At 42.5% G+C, this 20,942-nt stretch overlaps 1 protein-coding gene across 1 annotated transcript in view; it reads left to right on the forward strand.

The window, feature by feature from the left end:
* The window catches only part of SHISA6 (shisa family member 6), a 380,723-nt gene that overhangs the window by 357,202 nt on the left and 2,579 nt on the right, over window positions 1-20,942 (forward strand). The window contains exon 6 of the mRNA XM_027774921.1: window positions 17,825-17,977. Within this exon, the coding sequence (XP_027630722.1) occupies window positions 17,825-17,977 (153 nt within the window). The remainder of the gene's footprint in view (window positions 1-17,824; window positions 17,978-20,942) is intronic.

The raw sequence follows: 20,942 nt of genomic DNA on the forward strand, positions 1-20,942 counted from the left end.
CATGAGTTCATGTTTACATGGAATCATTGTTGAGTCCCACCTGGGAGAGGTAGAGATAGCCGCTGAATCTGCCCTCATGGTAAGCCCTGAGAAAAGCCCCATAGGAAATCTTATCCTTCTTCACCTTCTCCCTATCCTTCTCCTCCTCCTCCTCTCCCCTGCTCCTTTTTTAAAATTTCTGAAAATGTATCAGTTTGAGACAAGTAGTTCTTTTTATCTTAAGGAACTTCGGAGCCTATTATGCCCTGGTAGAAGTTATCTTCAATAACAAATGACTCTTCCCAGCTAACATTATAACTATTAAAGTGTGGAAATGTTTAAAACCTGGACATGTATCACATTCTTCCTGGATACAAAACATTTGGCCTAAAATGTATCTGGGATTTCACTGACACCAAAATATTTGAGAAAATCTGTAAGCTGCTCAAGGATGAAGGACCCGGCCAGGCTTCCCTGGCTTCCCACCTCCCTCCAACATCTCTTTGGCTGAGCACTGAGGTCTGCAGGGTACTGGAGAATGATCAGGAAGAGTGTTTTAGTCTATTATACTGGTAATAACAGAAATACAAGTGTGGGTAATTTTTAAGGAAATGAGGTTTATTTAGCTCACAGTTTGGAGGTCCAAGGTCAAGGGGCCACATTCGGAGAGGGCCTTCCTATTGGTAGAGCCTCAAGGGGGGGGCAATAACAGAGCAAGGGGACGTGTGTCCGCGTCTCCATGTCTCTGTCTCATTCTCTTTTGTATAAGCCCACCAGGATTCAATCATGAGGGCCTCACTCTGATGACCTTAATCTTAATTACCTTCCAAAGGCCCCATTGTTCAGCACCATAGTCAGCTTAAGTTCTCAGCCCCATCACAACCAAATCTCAACACATGAATTGGCAGAGGGATGGAGAGGCACCTTCAAACCATAGCAGAGGGTATTCTAAGAACTGGGTTAAGCTACCCATGCTCTGGGGAGAAGATTAGCAAATTCTCTCCCCCAAAGCAACCATAAAACTGAAAAGAATTTATAAGAACAACTATTTCAGTGCTCTGAAAATTGACCAAATGTATATAACAACCTGAGAATAATTTATGCTGGAAAAACTGCTGATCTTTAGGTAAGAATAGTGAGTTTATGGTTTATGAAGCTCTAGATATTCTTGCCCAAGGATAGTGAGTTTATGGTTTATGAAGCTCTAGATATTCTTGCTTTCTCCCCTCTCCTCTCCCAATATTGGCAGGACAAGGGTTCCAGGGCCGGAAGGTCAGGGGTCAGGCTGTGAGTACTGGTAACTATGCTCCTGTGGTAGAAAGGAAATCCCCATATTTGGAGCATTGGTTGACACCTGCCCTCTCCTCACATAGAAAGGAGTAGCAATACAACTACTACTTGACTTCTTGTCCATAACCTTAACAGCCAGAGGCAGTGAGGAAGACCTATTCAGAGTGCTATGAGAAAAGCTACCAGCCAAGAATTCTATATCCTGCAAAATTATCCAGTTAAAATATAAAATAGTGGCAATACCACATGCTGGCAAAGATGTAGAGAAACTGGATCACTCATTTATTTCTGAAGGGAATGTATGGCCTTTTTTTTTTTTTTCTTGAGAGGTTTTTTGCTAGAGGGCGCACGTGCACTTGCCAGAGAGATAGAAAGCAAGAAATCACCCCCCAGAGGGGATGAACATGCCTCAATCCCTTCTCCTCCATTCTCCTCTCGGGATCTTGGGCACGCACACACACGCGCCCGGTGTGAGTTTTAAGCCACCGGGTCCGGGACACAAACTGCAGTCAACTACATGGGAGTTTAGCAACGTAGCTATAATGTCAACTGTTGATCCCTGTATGACCATTCTTGGAAACAGTTTGGCAGATTCTTGAAAACTTAAACATCCAACTCCACCTGATAACTGCACTCATAGGTATTTATACCAGATAAATGAAGACTTCTGTTGACACAAAACTGCATGTAAATGTTTATAGCAGCTCTATTTATGATATCCTAAAAAACTGTGAACAACATGTGGCCCAAAGGATGGTTAAATACACTGTGGTATATCCATACCATGAGTAATTTATTACCCAGCAATAAAAAGTAATAAACAGTTTATCTATAAAACAATGTGGGTGAATTTCTAGAGAATTAATCTTTTACCAACTGAATTTCTTTTTTTTTATTTTGTATTTCATTTTCTTTTTTTATTAATTTTATCTATTTATTTACTTTTTTTTATACATTCAATCGCATTATTTAGCTTGAAATGTTCACTTTGTAAACCAAGTGAATTTCTTGAGAATTACTCTTTTACCATTCTCTTGGTAAAATGATATGATATGATATGATATGATATGACAGAGTTGCAAAGCTAGTTAAAGAATACACACAATCTTTCTTTATTATTTATTATAGTTGCATGCAAATCTACAACTATTTCAAAACAAAAATAAAATTTTTTTGGAGAGGTTTTTGCTATAGGGTGCATGCACTTGCTAGAAAGACAGAGAGAGACAGAGAGACAGAAAGCAAGAAATCAGCCCCTAGGGGGGTGGCCACGCCACAATCCCTTCTCCTCCATTCTCTCAGGATCTTGGGCATGCACGCACACACATACCCGGCATGTTTAAGCCACCAGGCCTGGGATTCGAATCACAGTTGATTACATGGGAGTCCAGTGACAGCCATTACGCCAACTGCTGGTCTCCAAAATTTTCTATTTTAAAAGATGATACACTAGAAACTATATTTATTTTGCTTATAACTCTGTGGTTTGGTAAGGTTCAGGAGGGATAGATTACCTGTGTTCCATCAGATTGTAACTAGGGCACCTAGAAGGCCAGGGGCTAGAATGATCTGAAGCCCTACTCTTAAGTCTGGCGGTGGATGCTGGCTCTTGACTGAGACCTTAGCTTGGGCTTTTAGCCCCACACGTAGCCCCTTATTGTTACCTGGACTTCCTTACAGCATGGTGGGCTGTGATCCAAGGTGGAGTATAGGGAGAGAGAGAGGGCCAGGTGAAAGCAATGTCATTTGTGCAATCTAGCTTTAAAAGTCACGCACCTTTACTGCTACTGCTTTCTATGCACTGAAGCAGTCACAGAGACCCTCTAGTTCCAATAAACTCTATCTAATGGGGGATGGCAAGGTCCTGGGAAAATATGTGGCACTATCAATATAACTGTGGCCATTTTTGGAAAATACAATATGCCATGGTCTCTAAAGACTGGTGTTCTCGGGAACCAGCAGTTAGCGTAATGGCTCTGTCGCTGGACTCCCACATACTCAACCGTGGTTCGCGTCCCGGACCCGGTGACTTAGAACTCACGCCGGGCGCGTGTGCGTGCGTGCCCAAGATCCCGAGAGGAGAATGGAGGAGAAGGGATTGTGGCGTGACCATTCCCCCCTGGGGGCTGATTTCTCGCTTTCTGTCTCTATGTCTCTCTCTGTCTGTCTGGCGAGCGCACACGCCCTATAGCGAAAACCTCTCAAAAAAAAAAAAATGTCAAAACTAAAAAGAAAAGACTGGTGTTCTCCCTTCCAAACCCACGTGACTACCCGTAGCTATCTAGAGTAAGTGGCATAGACCCAACCGTACAGAGAGACCACTCCCCTTTCTTATAATTATTCCTAATTTCTAATGACTCCTCATTTCTGGAGCAGGAACTCTCATTGGCCAGGGTCGAGTTGGGTACTCAAATCTGGTCAAATCAGCCATGCCATTTGGAGTCGGGACTATCTGGAGGGAAACAGGACAGTATTCTACAATCATAGCAGGAAAGGGGAGGTACTTCAGCAGAAGGCAGGGCAGTTTATGAGCAGGAGGGATCGTGCGTAGCTATCAGGACAATCCAGAAAGTACCAATGCACATCAGGTAGGTTGAATATATATGTTAGTATGCATGTGTGATGGAACTTCAAAAAATTTTTGATCAGTAGAATTAAAGTACAAGTTTATTTTGGTGAAAAGCAACTGAGAGCCAGCCTGGTAGTGCAGTACTTAGAGAAGCTGGATCCTGCATGGCCAAATATCAAATTGCAGTCTAGTGGCTTGAAAAACGTGCCAGGCATATGCACATGCCCCAAATCCTGATGGATTGGAAAATGGAGGAAAAAGGATTACAGCGTGAACACACCCCAATGAGAGGTGCTGTCTTTGTCTTTCTCCCCCTCTCTCTGGCACATGCACCATCTGGCAATTTAAAAAAGTAAATTTTTAAAATCCATGCAGAGTTTTTCCGTAATATGCACTTTCTATAAACTTTTTGAAGACGCTTGACATATACACTCATCAAGAGACAAGCATAAAACAACATGACACAGAAAGGTTAGCTATAAAAGGATAGGCAAAGTTTATCAGGCAAAGGCAAACAAAAAGGACACTGGGTTGGCAATATAAATATCAAGACCAAGTGGACTTAAAGGCAAAAAAAAAGAAGTATTAAATAGGATAGGAAGGGTTACTTAATGTTGACAAGGGCGTCATTTGCAAAGAAGGCAAAGTATCGTGAGCCTTTCTGTGCTGAATAATGTACCTAGGGAATATATAAAACCAATTCTGTAACATATACCAAGTGAAAATGACAGGCAAACAAGAATAGGGGAGACCTTAACACACCTCCCTCAGTCTTTGACAGATTAAGTAGGCAAAGAATGAGTTAGGACATAGACGAACTAAATAATACATTTCACGTGTCTGATTTAATAGATATATGTCAATTTTGTACTCTACAAAAAGAAAATATACTTTTTCTCGAAGTACTCATAAAACATTTATAAAACTTGATTACATATGATAGCCCACAAAGGAAATCTCAGCAAGTTCCAAAAAGCAGAGCTTGGACAGGCTCTGTTCTTTGACCATAGCACACTAAAACACAAAATTAATGGTCAAAGTTCAAACCAACAAACCCAAACACCTCGAAATTTAACAACCCTCTACTAAATAACTCTAGGGTCAAAGAGGAAATCAGAGCTGCAATTATAGATCATGTAGGATAGCTGCAAGGAGAACACCGTGCACTGATGCTCATGGGACAGTGCCAGAGGTAAATCAATAGCTAAAGACCTTACGTTATTAACGGAAATGAGTGGACATAAATGGACTGAAGAGTCAAACCGAGAAATTAAAGAACAATAACACACCAAACACAGAAAACGAGGTGCAAGTTAACACATTCCAAAGCATAAAATGATGAGTTGAGATTCTTAAAAATTACAGAACTAGTATGTATAAGAGGTATTTCTTGGGCCCAGCCCAGTGCCACAGGTATTCTGAACTGGAAGTCATATGGTCTACAATGGGTTCAAATCCCGAGTCAACTTGACAATACCCCAGGTGTGTGGACCAGCAGTTAGCGTAATGGCTATGTCGCTGGATTCCCATGTACTCGATCCCATTTTGAGTCCCGGACCCGGTGGCTTAAAACTCATGACAGGCGCGTGTGTGTGCATGCCCAAGATCCTGAGAGGAGAATAGAGAAGGGATTGTAGCATGACCATCCTCTCTGGGGGCGGGGGGTGATTTCTCTCTCTCTCTCTCTGTCTTTCTGGCAACCACACGCACACTATAGCAAAACATCTCAAAAAAAAAAAAATACCCTAGATGTGCATATACCCAAGATCTTGACAAGCTGGAGGGCTAGGGGAAAGGGATAGTGACATGATAAGACCCTGTCAAGAGTGCTTGTTTTAGGGACCAGCAGATGGCATAATGGTTATGTCCGTTACTGGACTCCCACAAAGTTGACCACAGTTCAAGTGCTGGACCCAGAGCCTAAACACTCATACTGGGCATGTGTGCATGTGTGCCCAAAATCCTGAGAAGAGAATGGAGGAGAAGGGATTGCAGCATGGTCATCCCCTAGAGGGGTGATTTCTTGTTTTCCGTTTCTGTTTCTCTAGTGAGCACACATGCTCTATAGCAAAAGTTTTTTGTTTTTTGTTTTTTTTTTTTTAAAAAAAAGCCTTTTTCTTTTTCCTTTCTCTCACGTGTATACGCATGCTCTCTCATTAACAAAATAAATAAATTTTTAAAAAGAGGCCATTCTTTGCAAAAGAATAATAATATAAACAAATTACTGATCCAGAAAATACTGACACAGAAAGCTAAAAAGAAGAAAAGGGTCCCAGCCTGGAGGTGCTGCCATAGTGCAACACCCTGCAATGCAGGAGGCCATATGGAAGGCCAGGGTTGGATGATCCTGGCTGGCTGGCAAAGTCTGGAGTGAGGATCATGGCATGAGATCCTATTGGGAGTGCTTCTCTTTCTCTCTCTGTTTCTCATGAGAGAAACAAAATAAACTTAAGGAAAAAAAGAACAAGAAAGGGATATAGTTTCATATGTGGATTTTTTTTTGAGAGTGTAATAGTTTTAGCTAATCAAGTTTAAAATATCCAGAGGATTTTTTCATGAAAAATAGAAATTACAAATTAGATTTGTGAATAGAAAGCTTACATGAATCGATGTGCAAGGATCATGATGCCAAATATGAGGAAGTAATACATAACAATTAAGAATGTGAGCTGTGGGCCAGCAGGTGGCATAGATTGAGGTCCCTGGGTCTCACATGGCTGTCTGTGTGGTTTGAGTCCTGGACCAGTGGTTTGGAAAACATGCTGAGCATGTATGTGTCTATGCCCAAAATCATGAGATGGAGGAGAGAGAATCGTGGCATGGCCAACCCCCTTAGGGGGGCTGATTTCTCCTTTTCCCTCTCTCTCTACCTTTCTGTCTCTCTCTGATGGGAGCACACACCCAATAACAAAAACAAAACAAAAAAATGTGGGCTATAACAGCAGCCTGCGTGGTATGAAACCTAGCTTCACCTGCTAGCTATGTAGCATTGGGCAAAATAGTCCAATCTCTCCAAACCTCAGTTTTCTTACCTCTAAATACACAATAATAACAACATCTGCTACCCAAAGTTGTTGTCTGGTCAATGAAATAACACAAGCCAAGCCTTTAGTACTATGCTAATAAAAGGTTCTCCCAAAAGACACCAGATATTTTTCTTCTTGCATTCCTTCAAACATCCAAAGAACAGATATTTCACATGCCATATTAATAGCTTCAAGGAATACAGTAAGGGGACCATCAGTTAGCGTAATGGCTATGTCGCTGGACTCCCACATAGTCAACCGTGGTTCAAGTCCCGGACCCGGTGGCTTAAAACTCACGCCGGGCGCGTGTGCGTGCGTGCCGAAGATCCCGAGAGGAGAATGGAGGAGGAGGGATTGCGGTGTGGCCATCCTCTCTGGGGGGTGATTTCTTGCTTTCTCTCTCTGTATCTCTCTCTGTCTGTCTGGTGAGCGCACACGCCCTATAGCAAAAACCTCTCAAAAAAAAAAAGGAATATAGGAAGATGGAAAGCTATTCACTTAGCTTTACAGAATCATGTGTGTGTGTGTGTGTTTGTGTGTGTGTGTGTGTGTGCATGCGTGTGGGTAGGTGGTTGTGTGTGTGTATATATATAGAGAGATAGAGATACATATTTAATTAATTAATTTACTATAGGGCATGTGTACTTGCCAAAGGGAGAAAGCACCCCCAGAGAAAATGGCCACACCACAATCCTTTCTCCTTGGATATGGGGCATGCACACATGTAACTGATTTTTCAAGCCATTGGGTCTAGGACTCGAACATAGTCACCCATGTGAGATTCAGTGCCTTAACCACCATACCACTGGTTGGTCCTAGATATTTTTAAATGCTTATTTATGTATTTCTTCTGAGAGACACAAACAGAATGAGAAGGAGAGGTACTTCCAACAAAGTCTCGACTCTGTTATTCACGGCCAGCCTCAGCCAGCCTGGATCATGGGCATGCAAATGCTGAGCTTGCTCAGGGAGGCCTCAGGACATGAGACCAGGACCATTCCATGTGGGTTCTGCATCACAGAGCATTTTGTTACCACTGCACCTCCCGTTGGCCCCCAGATCATTATCTTGCTACAAAAACTTGACTATGGTAACACACATACACACACACAAAAAAACAAATTTGTGTGTCCTTGCCCTCTCTCACTCCATAAACATATATAAATATATGCTTGTGTGTGTGTGTATACATATATATATATGTATGCATGTCCTTACATATATGTGTATGCACACATCTAAACAATACTGCAATGAGTAAATACAAATGTATGCGTCTGAATAGATACATGTACATAAATATATATGTGTAATATAAATACTATATACTTTATATATACTTAATTCATATATATGCATATATACACACCTGTACACATGCACAAGCACCCACTGGGGATGGGATTCAAATGGCACAGTAAGCCATGCGAGATCTGGCTCTCTTAACCATGAATTAATTATAAGCAAACAGAACCCAGAGAGTTAATGAAAGAAGGTGCTAGGATCAAATTGGGTATTTCCCAGGAATAGATGAATGATTTCAATATTAGGAAATCTGTCACCAGGCAGTTGTCAGTGCGTTGATCTAGAAATGTTGCTTTTATGTATTGGCCTAAGAAAATGAGCCATGACCAAAGATTTGTGTTCAATGTGGTTAGGTATAACACTATTACACTTTTAAATAATCTAAATATAAAAAATAGGGGAATACTTAAATACATTGTGCTTAAATAAATTATGCATAAATCATATAGCAAGAAATATAAACTATGCTACAGAAAAACCATTGTGAAACCATATATTTTGAAAAATATTTCAGAACATAAAATATATTCAAATATGCTATTTATTGAGTATGAACAGATTAAGGTAGTATATGGAGCATGCTCATGGGAAACTACATATTTTTATTTGTGTGTATATATATATACAGGTAAATATGAATGTTGTCTCCCCATGTTTGCCTCTATAAAAATGCTGCAGTAAAGTATCATACCATTATTTTATACAAGTATGGGGATCAAATTCCAGTGTTTTATTTAAAGAAGAAAAAAACTGTAGTCTGTGTACAAAGTGACATATACACAAAATTATTCATTGCGATCTTTTTTAAATGTATGTGTATGCATGCATACGTAAGGACGCACAGAGTCATTTATGAATGGTGGGAGATAAAAGGAAATACAACAAAATGTCACAGTAGTTATTTTAGGGAAGTTTTAATTTTAATCTTTATACTCAATTTGAAATTTTTCTCCTACGTGGCAAGGTAGGTTGGAAAAAAATATCAAATGTTAGGAAAACATTTTAAAACATTTTAAGCGAGATTCAACCAAAAGAAAACTGCTGTACTTATTTACAAGTTTCTAAATTTGTTCTGTTTGTGATTTCTGTTTGTGTAAGAAAAAAAATATATGAAAGATTTCAATTAAGGTATTTAAAGAATTTTCTACAGTGGTTGGAAAATATCATATATTCATTCTACTCTATTATACTCTCCATTCAAATAAAGACCACTGTGAGAATTATTATGTTTTTTTAAAAAGAATGCATATGAAAGTGTTTAGCACAGGGCAGGGAGCACAATTTGGTTTTAAGAAATTTAAGGGTCTGCCTGTTTTTAGGTTTTTAAATTTCACCCATGAGAGAGAGACAAAGCGAGAGACAAGCACCCTCAACAGGGTTTTCATACCACCTTCTACTCCCAGTCTAGCCAGCCTGAATCATGGCCACACATGTGTATGGTGATATACACAGGGAGATCATTGGACACAAACCCAGAACCTTCCCACGTAAATCCAGTTGTGCCACCCCCTGACCTCTGGTTACAAGAAATCATTCACTGAATCTGAATTATCCATAACCCTTTCCTAGTGACACATAGACTCTGAGATGAAAGGCAAGAAGCGTTTTTCACTAACTGCCACTCTTCACTGCTTAAGATGGGTCGTCTCACTTCTTGAAATTGTCTCTGTGATGCTGCCATATTGCTAAAAACCAACCACCAAATAAACCAGCCAAACAACAAGACAATAAAATAGTTTTCTCTTTACCTCTAGATGAGAAGCAGAGGAAAAATATTTTTTATCTCCCTTCCTGGATTGTCCCTTGCAGACACACGTGTGTGTGTGTGTGTGTGTGTGTGTGTGCGTGCGCGCGTGCCCAAAATCCTGAGAGGATACTGGAGGAGAAGACTGTAGAATGATCATCCTCCCTGGAAGGTGATTTCTCACTTTCCTTCTCCCTGTCTCTCTCCAGTGAGGGCATGTGACCTATGCCAAAAACCTTAAAAAAAAAAAAGGAAGGAAGAAAGAAAGAAAAGAAAAAGAAAGGATTCAACGTATGACAAATAGTTCCCTCCCTGGCTATAACTTTAATCTGTCTTCATGTGCAAAATGCTGGCCTACTCATCAAACCCACACCCTCATTGGGTGGTGTTCTTGACTATTTAAACAGTCCATTCTAACCAAAGGGATGATGTGCTGATTCCATTGGTGGTTTGGGAAAATTCTTTTAAACTCTTTTTGCCAGAGAGTGTATGTGACCACTAGAGAGAGACAGAGGGAGAGGGAGAAGGCACCTCCCAAGGGGATGTGGTTGTGCCTCAATCTCTTCCTCTTCATTTTTCAATCCTGTCAGGATTTAGGGCATGCATGCATAAGTGGGGGAATTCAAACTGTGTGGTCAGCCATGTGGGATCTGGCTCCTTTAACCACTAGGACCAGCACTGGTTTGGGAAATTTTGTCTCATAGGAGTTTACTGGATGATTTGTCTTAGGAATGGCCAGGCAGTAGAAGTAAGAGGAATCTTGACAGATACGTTATAGGCCTGGATTTAGAGGATGGCTATAGGAAGAGGACTTTGGGACTCACCGGTTATAAAGACAAAAGGAGGGAAATGGTGAAGAAGACAGGTTTCATGTTCCAAGCCCATAGACTAGTAGCTCATGGCAGATGCGTCACCACTGGAAACTAAATCAAGAGCTCACTTTGGGACTTAAAGGTTTAGGGTAAGGGAGGAATTTCAAGGTGATGTCCATAAATACTTTAAAATCTAACCTTACAGATTAGGTGGACCTCAGGCTAGAGGTGCAGGTTGGAAACTGTCAATCTGGACAAGAGGGGAGAGTTTTGGAGTAGAATGGATATTGCTACAAAGGTATCTGAGTCATATGGAGCCCCAATGTTTAGGGAATAGAAAAATGATATAATGAAGGAGCTAGAGAATGAGTAGACAGAAAGTATGATGCTGAGGGTAGGAAAAATGTTTTCTATAACAGGATTTAAGGACATGGAAGAAAATTCTAGCCCTGCAAAGATGGCAAAGCTGTCATTCATCGTTTCGGTAAACGAAGGCAAAGACCTTACTTTCTCTTCCTTTTGTTTTAGCTGGAATTAGGTGTATATGCCAACAAAAAACTAGAATTGAATATTGAATTGAAGGACTGGACAGTGGTATAGTGGTAACACAATATTCTGTGTTGCCAGACCGACATGGAAGGTCATGGGTTTGTACATCTGAAGATACACCAAGCACTGGGAACCAGCAGTTAGCATAATGGCTATGTTGCTGGACTCGCACATAGTCGACCGCGGTTCGTGTCCTGGACCCGGTGGCTTAGAACTCACGCCAGGCGCGTGTGCGTGCATGCATGCCCAAGATCGCGAGAGGAGAATAGAGGAGAAGGGATTGTGGCATGACCATCCCCCCTGGGGGGTGATTTCTCGCTTTCTGTCTCTATGTCTCTCTCTGTCTGTCTGGCGAGCGCACGCGCCCTATAGCGAAAACCTCTCCAAAAAAATTTTTAAAAATAAATAAAATAAAATAAAAGAGAGAGAGAGAAAAAAAAGATACACCAAGCACTCACATACATGCCCATGATAATACTGGGTGGCTGAGACAGGGAGTGGATTGAGACATGGGGACCATATTGGGTCTCTCTCTCTCTCTCTCTCTCTCTCTCTTTCTCTCTCTGTATGTAAACGTTTTAAAAGTGTTGAGTTGGGGCAGTAATACAATGTTGAAGTGCACTTTAGCAGAAGGCAAATTTTCACTCAAGTAATTGTAGAACTCCCCAATTCCTTGAACTTCAGGCTTTGTCAACTATGACTCTGTTAATAGATTAGTTTGTTCAACTGATGTGTGCTTCTTTAATCATTAATTAAAGGAAACGCTTTTGAAATGTCCAGCTATTGAGCCAGCCTCATGGCATAGTGGTTAAGGAATGGATCCCACATGTCTGATTACAGGTCAAATCCCACTCTGGTGGTTTAAAAAACAAACCAGGAATGTATGTGTGTGTGCCCAAATCCTGACAGGTTGGAGAAATGGAGGAGAAAGGATTGTGGTGTGACTATACCTTATTAGGGGTATTTTCTTAGCTCCCACCACCTCCTCTCTGGCTCTCTCTGGTAAGTATGTGAGTATGTGAGTATGTGTAACTTCTGGCAATTAAATATATATATATATATATGTATATGTATATTTATATAGCTGTGTCATTTAAAGACATAACAGCCTAGGGATCCAGAACTCCTATTCCCAGGCAGCAGACAGTTCATGTCTGCTTGCTACATCTCAGGATGCACCCAGTCACCTTTGTCGAAAGAACTGAGGATACATCATAGTCTCATAAGATGTAAGCTCTTTAGCTTGGGGCATCCTCTTCTTGGCTAACCATGCCCTACCATTTCTCTTGCCAGACACACACACATGCACACACACACACACACACACACACACACACACGCACACAAGAATCTACTTCCCCTGCCCAATTCCTTCCTCATGTCCTCAGACTTGCTAAATGTTCCCTGGTCTCCATTCTTCTCCTCCTACACCCACTCCTACCCCAACAAAGCCTCCATGACTGGTCAGCTAGATCCAGGGAAGGTCTTGAGTAGGTGGGTCACCATGGTGATAAAGGAAGACTTGATGCAGAAGGAGACAGAAAATACCAGGGGAAAGTTCTCTGGGCTTAATGCACTGTCACCTGCCTTTCTTAGAAGTCCTTCCAAAAAGCTAGAAAAGCACATTAGAGGTAAAGAGAGGTACTGTTATAGAGCGCTATAAGAGACAGTGGATTGCCTGAACTCTTCTTTAAAAGTGTCTTTTCTATGACTTTCTATGATAGTATAACTATTTTGAGGTTTATCACTATAACCATTTAAGCAGTGCTACCCAGATCCCTCCAGTGGTGAGAGATGATTGAGAGCACTCGGCATTGATCCCTCCAGTGGTGAGAGATGATTGAGAGCACTTGGCATTCACTCCATCCTCATTTCAAGTGGCTCTGTTCTAACGACTTTGATTTTCAGGCCATCAGACATATGACCTTAACTCACTGAAGCTAGAGAAATGTAAGGGCCCATACCCTGACCTCCTTCAGGGCCACAGTGCTTCACTCTCACTTTTAGACTACTGTGACCTTGGTGTTTATATCTCAGACATCAAGGGTGATCTTATGTCATAAACAGAATAGGAAGAAGCAAGACCCTTTTTTTTTTCTCTCCCTTTCTCTCTCTTTCTTTCTTTCTTCTTTTCTCTCTCTCTCTCTCTCTCTCTCTCTCTCTCTCTCTCCTCTCTCTCTCTCCTTTTCTCCTTTTCTTTCTTTCTTTTAGTTTCCAATAGGGCATGTGCACCAGAGAGAGACAGAGAGAGTGGAAGTGAGAAAGCACCTCCATGGTAATGGCCAAGCCACAATCCCTTCTACTCCATTCTCCCCTTGGGGGTGTTGGAACACACACAGATACACTCACACACACAAACACATGCCCAGCATGTTTTTCAAGCTACAGAGTCAGACTCGAACTGTGTGGTGGGCTTTGTGGGATCCACAAAGCCACCTTGACCACCACACCACTGAGTTTCCCAAGAAGCTGGACCTTTTCTTAACCCATGTCTACTTGCCATCTACATTACATCTGGCTGTGATAAATGTCGTATGTCCACAGCAGAGTGTGACACTCCCCTTTGCCCAAAGCTACTCGTGGTATCATTTATGAATGACATGAAGCTAGCTTGATCATCCCAAACTAACAAAGATTTGATGAAACTCAAAACTGATATGGCCTTTTGATTCTTGGCAGGGGAAGAGGCTGCAAGCTACCGAGTAGAGGAACATTAGGGTAGTGCCAAAGGGTTGCAAAACCATGTTTCCTTCTTCACTTTTAACATCCTCCCACCATATCACAATTCCACACTGGGAGCTGCAGAGGAAAACTATTTTTGGTACCTGCTCAAAACTGGATAGAACATAAGACAGCCATGTAAATTGTGAACTATCATTCTTGTCTCTTTGCTGCAAAAGAGTGAAAACATCATTAAAGTGTTAGTGAGAGAAAAACTCTAAGCAAAGATAAATTCTACAACCCAGCATGTCAGATCACACTGTGCCTCAACATTGAAGATGAGGGACATTATAAGTAGGAGGAGAGTTGTAGCCATGGTGCAGCAGTAACACAGCACTCCATGGTGCTGCATGCACCCACATGGGAAGGTCCTGAGTTTGCATCCTGAAGTCTCCTTATGCACACTGGGCATGTGTGTGTGCACGTGATCTTAACTGACTGAAGCTGGGGTAGATTATAGCATGAAGACCCTGTTGGGTGTCTCTCTCTTTCTCTGCCTTCTCTCCCTGATTCTATCATGAAAGAAATAAAAATTTGAAAATTAACTTTAAAAGCCTGCCCTATGACCTAGTGGTTAATAGAGCTAGAGTCCACATGGCCAACTGCATGGTTCAAGGCCTAGCCCTGGCAGCTTGAAAAACACACTGGGTGCATGTATGCTCAAAATCTCAACAGAATGGAGAAATGGAGGAGAAGGGATTACAACATGACCACACCCCATAGGGGAGAAGGGTGCTTTCTTCCTCTCTCTTCTATCTCTATTAAGTGCATATACCCTCTGGCAAATATTTTTAAAAAATTAACTTTAATAAAAAGTAGAGGAGTGGAATATTTTGATGCACTCTGCCAGTGCTGTTCTCCTGGTGGAAATGTGTAATGAAAGCACAGTATAATCAGATGTGTCAGGCTGTGGGGTCTAAGAAAAATTAGAACTGGGTGAAATTGGAGAGCTCAGTGAAAAGAGGCTGATGCCAGTGGTGATGATGACAGTGGGGACAGAAAGGAGGGTTGAGATATGAAACATTTTGAAGAAAGAACTGGGAACGCTTCCTTATGAGCTGAATATGGCCGATGAGAGCCAATTCTGTGTAAATTGGTGAGCCAAAGTTGATTAGAAGAACGAAGGTGGGTGAGTATTAGCACAATCCAAAGTATCAGGAAAACAGCCAATGTGTACAAGAGATGGGTTATTATACCTAGTTTGGATTTGGACAGCCAGAGTTTGATATGACCATAGGATATGCAAGAGAAACCATTTAACCGACAGTCAAGAATGCAGAAATGAAGTTTGGAAGGTGAAGGTGTAAGCTTTAGACACAGTACTAGAAGCCAGGCACTCTGTGTGAGAATACAAAAGGAGAAAGGCAGAAGGCAGAGGCAGGGAGCCTGGGGGATGCCCATGGTGACGAAGCAGCCACAGGAAGAGGAGCCAGGAGAGGCAACTGAGGAGAGCTCCTACATGCTCAGTCACTATCGAGCTGAGTTTTCCCAGAAAGAGCAAACCAAGCAGAGACCCCTGAATACAAAAGGAGGGGTCATTCTTTCCTCCTCCTTTGTCTGTTTTTCCTCGTCCAACTGGTGCAAGGGGGTGAGAATAGATGAGACCCAGTCTCTGCAGCTCACAGTTGTATCTCCATTCCTTGCTTGGATGTTGCACTTTTCCCAGGAGCTGACAGAATGACTATTAAAAGGGGAGGGGCCTATGTCTACTTGATTAACCAAAGGTCATTATTGGGATCCTTACTCGGGGGCCAAGCACTATGAAGGAATCAAAAAAATTAGAAATCAAGATTTCTGTCAAGGTGATTACAATCTTTGGAGCTCAGCAATACCAGCCCAAGTCAAATGATCAGAGATCATTCAGATACTCAACTGGGTGGAATCAACTAGAAGAGCAATATAGGCTCAAAAGAGCAGATGTCACTGTGGGCTGAAAAGGTATTGACACTATTATAGTGAAGAGCCCTGTATGAAGGGAGAATGGAATGGAGGAAGAGGCAAAGAGGGCATTTCCACAGGAGAAAGGGCATTGAGCAAGGGGCAGGCCAGTTACGGTGGAGAAAGAGGGCAAGAGCAAGCCGGTCTTGGCTCAGGAGGACAACAGTAGCCAGAAACATTGCATTTGGAACTAGACAAGCTGATTGAGGCTCTTTGGTGGGAGTGTGATGCCAACAGGCAGGGAAAGGTCGTCCTTCGCTAGCATTACCACATGTGAAGACGCAAGAGCTGAGAGATGAGTGGTTATCACCCAGCTTTGGGAACAGCACTCCCAGCCTCCTGCCTGCCCCCCTTCCTGGCATTAGTCCTGATCCATGCCAGGGAGGCTCTTCTGCACAGCATGTTCTGATCTCTCAGGGATGTAGAGCATCCCTCACCCCCTCACATATGTACTGAGCTGGCGTGAACACCAGCTCGTTGGCTGAGTTCCCCTGGCTTGATCCCCAGTGTTGGGAGTGAAAATGTAGGCAGAAAAGGACAGAGAAGCCAGGAGTTCCTGTGCTTGGAACTTCCCTTGACAAGTGTGAGGAGAGTTTCTTTCTCTCCCATGGTCCACAGAATCCCTGCTTTCCATGGTTTAGCACTCTCTTTGCCAAGGGGCATGGGGGACCCCACACTGCTGTCCTATACCTTTGTCCAAAATTAGAGTCTACCTCTTCTTGGAACTTTGGCCTTCAAACTGAATAGGATGGAGGGATGATGCACTCAGGCTGTAGCCTCCTATCTACCTCATTTCTGGGACTCTACCACTGTTTTCCCCAACTAACACTTGACTTCTCATTGTGGCTGCTCCTCTTCCAGCCAGCTAGCCAAGCACCGGGCATACTCATCTCCCTTCCCAGGATCTCCATCCCTTGCTGTCCCCTCATCTTCACTACCACTCCCTTCACCCAGCCCTGCCTCCTCTACAGTCCCACTTCCCTCTCCCATGTTATTCCCAGTCTGGCCCCAGAGCCCAGCTCGCTCTGCACTGTGTCCGCATTAGCCACTTCATTTCCCTTGTACCTTTTCTTTTATCCCTTCCCCCATTCTTTTTCCCAGATGTGGCATTGAACAGTATCCTTTTTCCTCTCTTCAGCTTTCACAGTCTCAAGGCTGTATCTCAGGGGAGGGAGAAACGGGGAATGAAGTGCTAAGCCTTTTGAGTACACTCTCTTTTCCATCAACTTAGAGGTGGCTAAAGGGGCTCCAGAGAAAGGAATTGATGTAAAGTAAAGTGGTTGTGTACCTCACAGTGGCTTGTCATGTGTGCAGTTTGGGGAAGCCCAGGAGGACACGGCTATATAAGTAGTAGAATGACATCACAATGGTGTGTGAGTGGGAACCTCAGTAGAGCTGGGTCCTAGGCCCAGTTCATCTAAGCATATATAGCCAAGGTAAGTTACTCCAGACCCTGCAAACCCAGGGTTTTTTTTGCTGAGCTGGAGAACCAGGTTTGCCTACACATACTGGAAAAGGTAGGAACTTTTTAAAAGCAGGTGTTGCAATACCTCTCTGCTCCATCGGGCTTAAATTTTCATCAGGCCACCCAGTGATGTACTGGAAGAAGGGATCCACTCTTAAGTCTCAGGATTGAGTCTGGTTTTCATGGAGCAAGAAGCTGTCATGACAACCAGTGACAACTAACACAGCACCTGCCCAGACTTGTTGACACTGGAGCTTAGCGCAAGGGAAACTGAATCACCTGCATCACATGTGTCCTAGGACAGCGGGCTAGAAAGGCAGTTGGCACTTTAGTCAGGGACAAGGGACAAAATCAAGAGAGCCTGGACCTCGCTTCTTGCTTGCCTCGGCCTCCAGCCTCACTCATGTGCCCCTCCTTTTACTGCAGAGAAGCCACGGATGAACAATATCCTGACATCGGCCACAGAGCCCTACGACCTCTCCTTCTCCCGCTCATTCCAGAACTTGGCCCACCTGCCCCCATCCTACGAGTCTGCAGTGAAGACCAACCCCAGCAAGTACTCGTCTCTGAAGAGGCTAAGTAAGTTGGATTTCCACAAGGTTGGGGTCTGTCCCCAGGGCCTCAGAGACACCCACTGTGTCTCATACTTTTGCCCCATACCTAAGAAGACAGGTGTGGAATCCCAAGAACAGAGAGGGAGCTGAGGGATGAAGGAAGAGAACAGGCAAGCCTCTTGTTTGTGTTCTGTATGACCTGAGTCCACCCTTCCCTTAAGAGACTAGAGGGGAGAGTTCTCGGATCACACATAAGAGTTGAAGTTTACCCACAAGAGGAAGCCTTTCCCCAGCTCTGTTTCGGACCCACCTTCTTCAAACTATAGGCCTTTCTTGCTCTCCGTCTTCTGATAGGAAGGCTAGCAATGGCCAGTGCATTCTTTGAACTCCCCAGAGACCTATAAGCCAGCTCCCACTCTAACCCAGCCAACATGCCTTGACAATCTGAGCTCCCTACCTCCCCCACATACTTTCTGTTTCACCAATTAAATAAATCAAGCCCAGTTTATCCTAATTCTGCCCTTTGAGTCTGGGGAGTCTCTGGGCATCAATAGGTTTAAGATGCTAAAAGTTTAAGAAAGTCCCTGGAGGAGTTACTCAAATGAAATCTACTTAATAAATAACATTAAAAAGAAATATTTTTTTAACAAAAAGAAAGTGCCTTGGGACCAGCAGGTGGTGCAGTGTGGTTAAGGTGCTGGATTCCCACATGGCCATCTGTGGTTCAAATCCCAGACTTGGTGGCTTGCTTTCTCACTTTCCCTCTCTCTCTTTCTCTGTCGAGCACACATGCCCTATAGCAAATTAATAATAATAATTATTATTATAACTACAAATAAAATTAAATCAATAAATCTTTTTAAAAAGACATAATGAGATTCCTTTAAATGCTCTTAGAGAGTGAAAATAAAAAAGAGTGTAGAGCAGTTACATGGTTGTGACTGTGAGACTACAGAGACTGGGCCACAAGAGGCTTTGGGATTTTCCAGCGTGTGCTCTTCACAGAGGCAGGAGGCCAGCTCTCCTGGATCCCTTCACTGTTCCAACCTCCCTGCCTTCTGAACAGACTGCCTAGCATCCCCTAGCCCCCAACATTCTTCTCAGAAGAGTTGGCACAATAAAGACCAAAAAAGAAAGAAACATATCCTGTGTCTCTAGATCTCCTTAGAACTTTGTCTAAGACACAGAAAGTCTCCTCTCAGACCCATTCCTTCCTTCCATCCTCTCTTCAGTTCTGGGAGGATTAAAAACCTGTGTTGGAGGACAAGGAGAAGCCAGAGGAGCGGTGAGTGAGCTAAACCACTAGAGGCACCGCAGTGGCCCTCCCCTGGAGGCCTTCCTGCAGTCTATTAGACCAGGCGAATGGTCCCTGCTAACTCTGGGGGGGTGAGGGAGGAAGCAAGCAATAGTGGGCAGACAGGCCCTGCTGCCACAATTCCATGGCATGTTCCACACAGAGAGCTGCTAAGGCAGGGAGACGTGCTGTCAGATGTTTGGGCAGTGCCCAGATATGGTGCTGCCTTTGTGGGGATTGGTCCCTGTTGGCCTCCACCATCTACAGTCAGCACCTTTGCAGATTTTTTTTTAACATTTATTCATTTTTACATTTTCCCACAAACATTTGCTTTACATATAAAAAAAAAATTGCTCTTACTCCAGAGTTCTTGACAGTTAATAAACAACTTTCAAAATTTCAGGAAACTGAATTTAAAGATAATTATCAACATACTTGTTACTGTTTTGTTTGTGACTCTATAACAGAGACAGTATGGTTTTAAATATTTTTGAGAAAATATTTACATATCAACTCCTCAGACTGTTGAAAAGCAAACACCCAACACACCATTCACACAGGAACCTTCTCAATTCAGCCCTGCCTACCCAGTATTCTGTGATATACCATCTGCCAGCAATGATCAGTCTCTTTTTCTTTCTTCAAAGTCTTCCGCAAGATAAACCTCTGGTTGCAGCTGCTCTTTTGCAATCTCTACTGATTACAATGTGGGACTGGAAAAATCCAGGTTATTTTATGGTACAAATTCTTTCATATAGATTCTCTAATCCTCTCTGCCAGGCAGAACTGTTCAGGGTGCCAGCCATCTTTCCAAGCGCTTCCATTGGCTTACTTGAGATTTACCTTAGTTCCATAATTTTCTCGTTTAATCTTCAGATATGACATTCCAGTCAAAGCCCTGTCCAATAATGAGTATTTCTAATTTCTGATTCAAGGCAACAGGGATTACTGAACTTATGCAAATAACCCTTCTGCCACAAAAATAAGAAAACTCCCAAATATTTCCAATTCCAGAGGGGTCAGGAAGGGAGAAAAGTTTATGTTTCCATTTAAAGAAACACAAAAAAGAAGAAAAAAAATTTTAACAAATTGCTAAGCCTATCAATAACTCAAAAGAAAGCACAATCCTTAAATTGGGAAAACAAAGCATAGTAAAGAAAAAGACAGTAATGTTTTACTCAAAAGTCATAAATTTCTATTGCTTGCTTTCTCACTTTCCCTCTCTCTCTTTCTCTGTCGAGCACACATGCCCTATAGCAAATTAATAATAATAATTATTATTATAATAAAATTAAATAAATAAGTATTTTGTTTCTGAGAGAGAGATTTTTGCTATTAAGGTGTGTGCGCTCACCAGAGAGACAGAAAGCGAGAAATCCCCTTCCATGGGCATGGCCACACCACAATCCCTTCTCCTCCTTTCTCCTCTCAGGATTTTGGGCATGCACACACATGTATCTGGCATGAGTTTCAAGCCTCCAGGTCTGGGACTTGAATAGTAGAAGACCACATAGGAGTCCTGCACCTTAACCCTGATCCCACCTGCTGGTCCAAAATAAATAATTCTTTTAAAAAGGAAAGTACCTGAAGGGACAACTTTTCTTTCCTGGCTTTCTGATTCATAGATCTCCTGAATTTCCCCATGAGTTTCTTCCTTTCTTTCTTTTTTTTTTTTTTTTTTTTTTTTTTTTAGGGG

Source organism: Tupaia chinensis, unplaced genomic scaffold, assembly GCF_000334495.1.
Source record: "Tupaia chinensis unplaced genomic scaffold, TupChi_1.0 Scaffold000493_1, whole genome shotgun sequence".
Taxonomy (NCBI): Eukaryota; Metazoa; Chordata; class Mammalia; order Scandentia; family Tupaiidae; genus Tupaia; species Tupaia belangeri.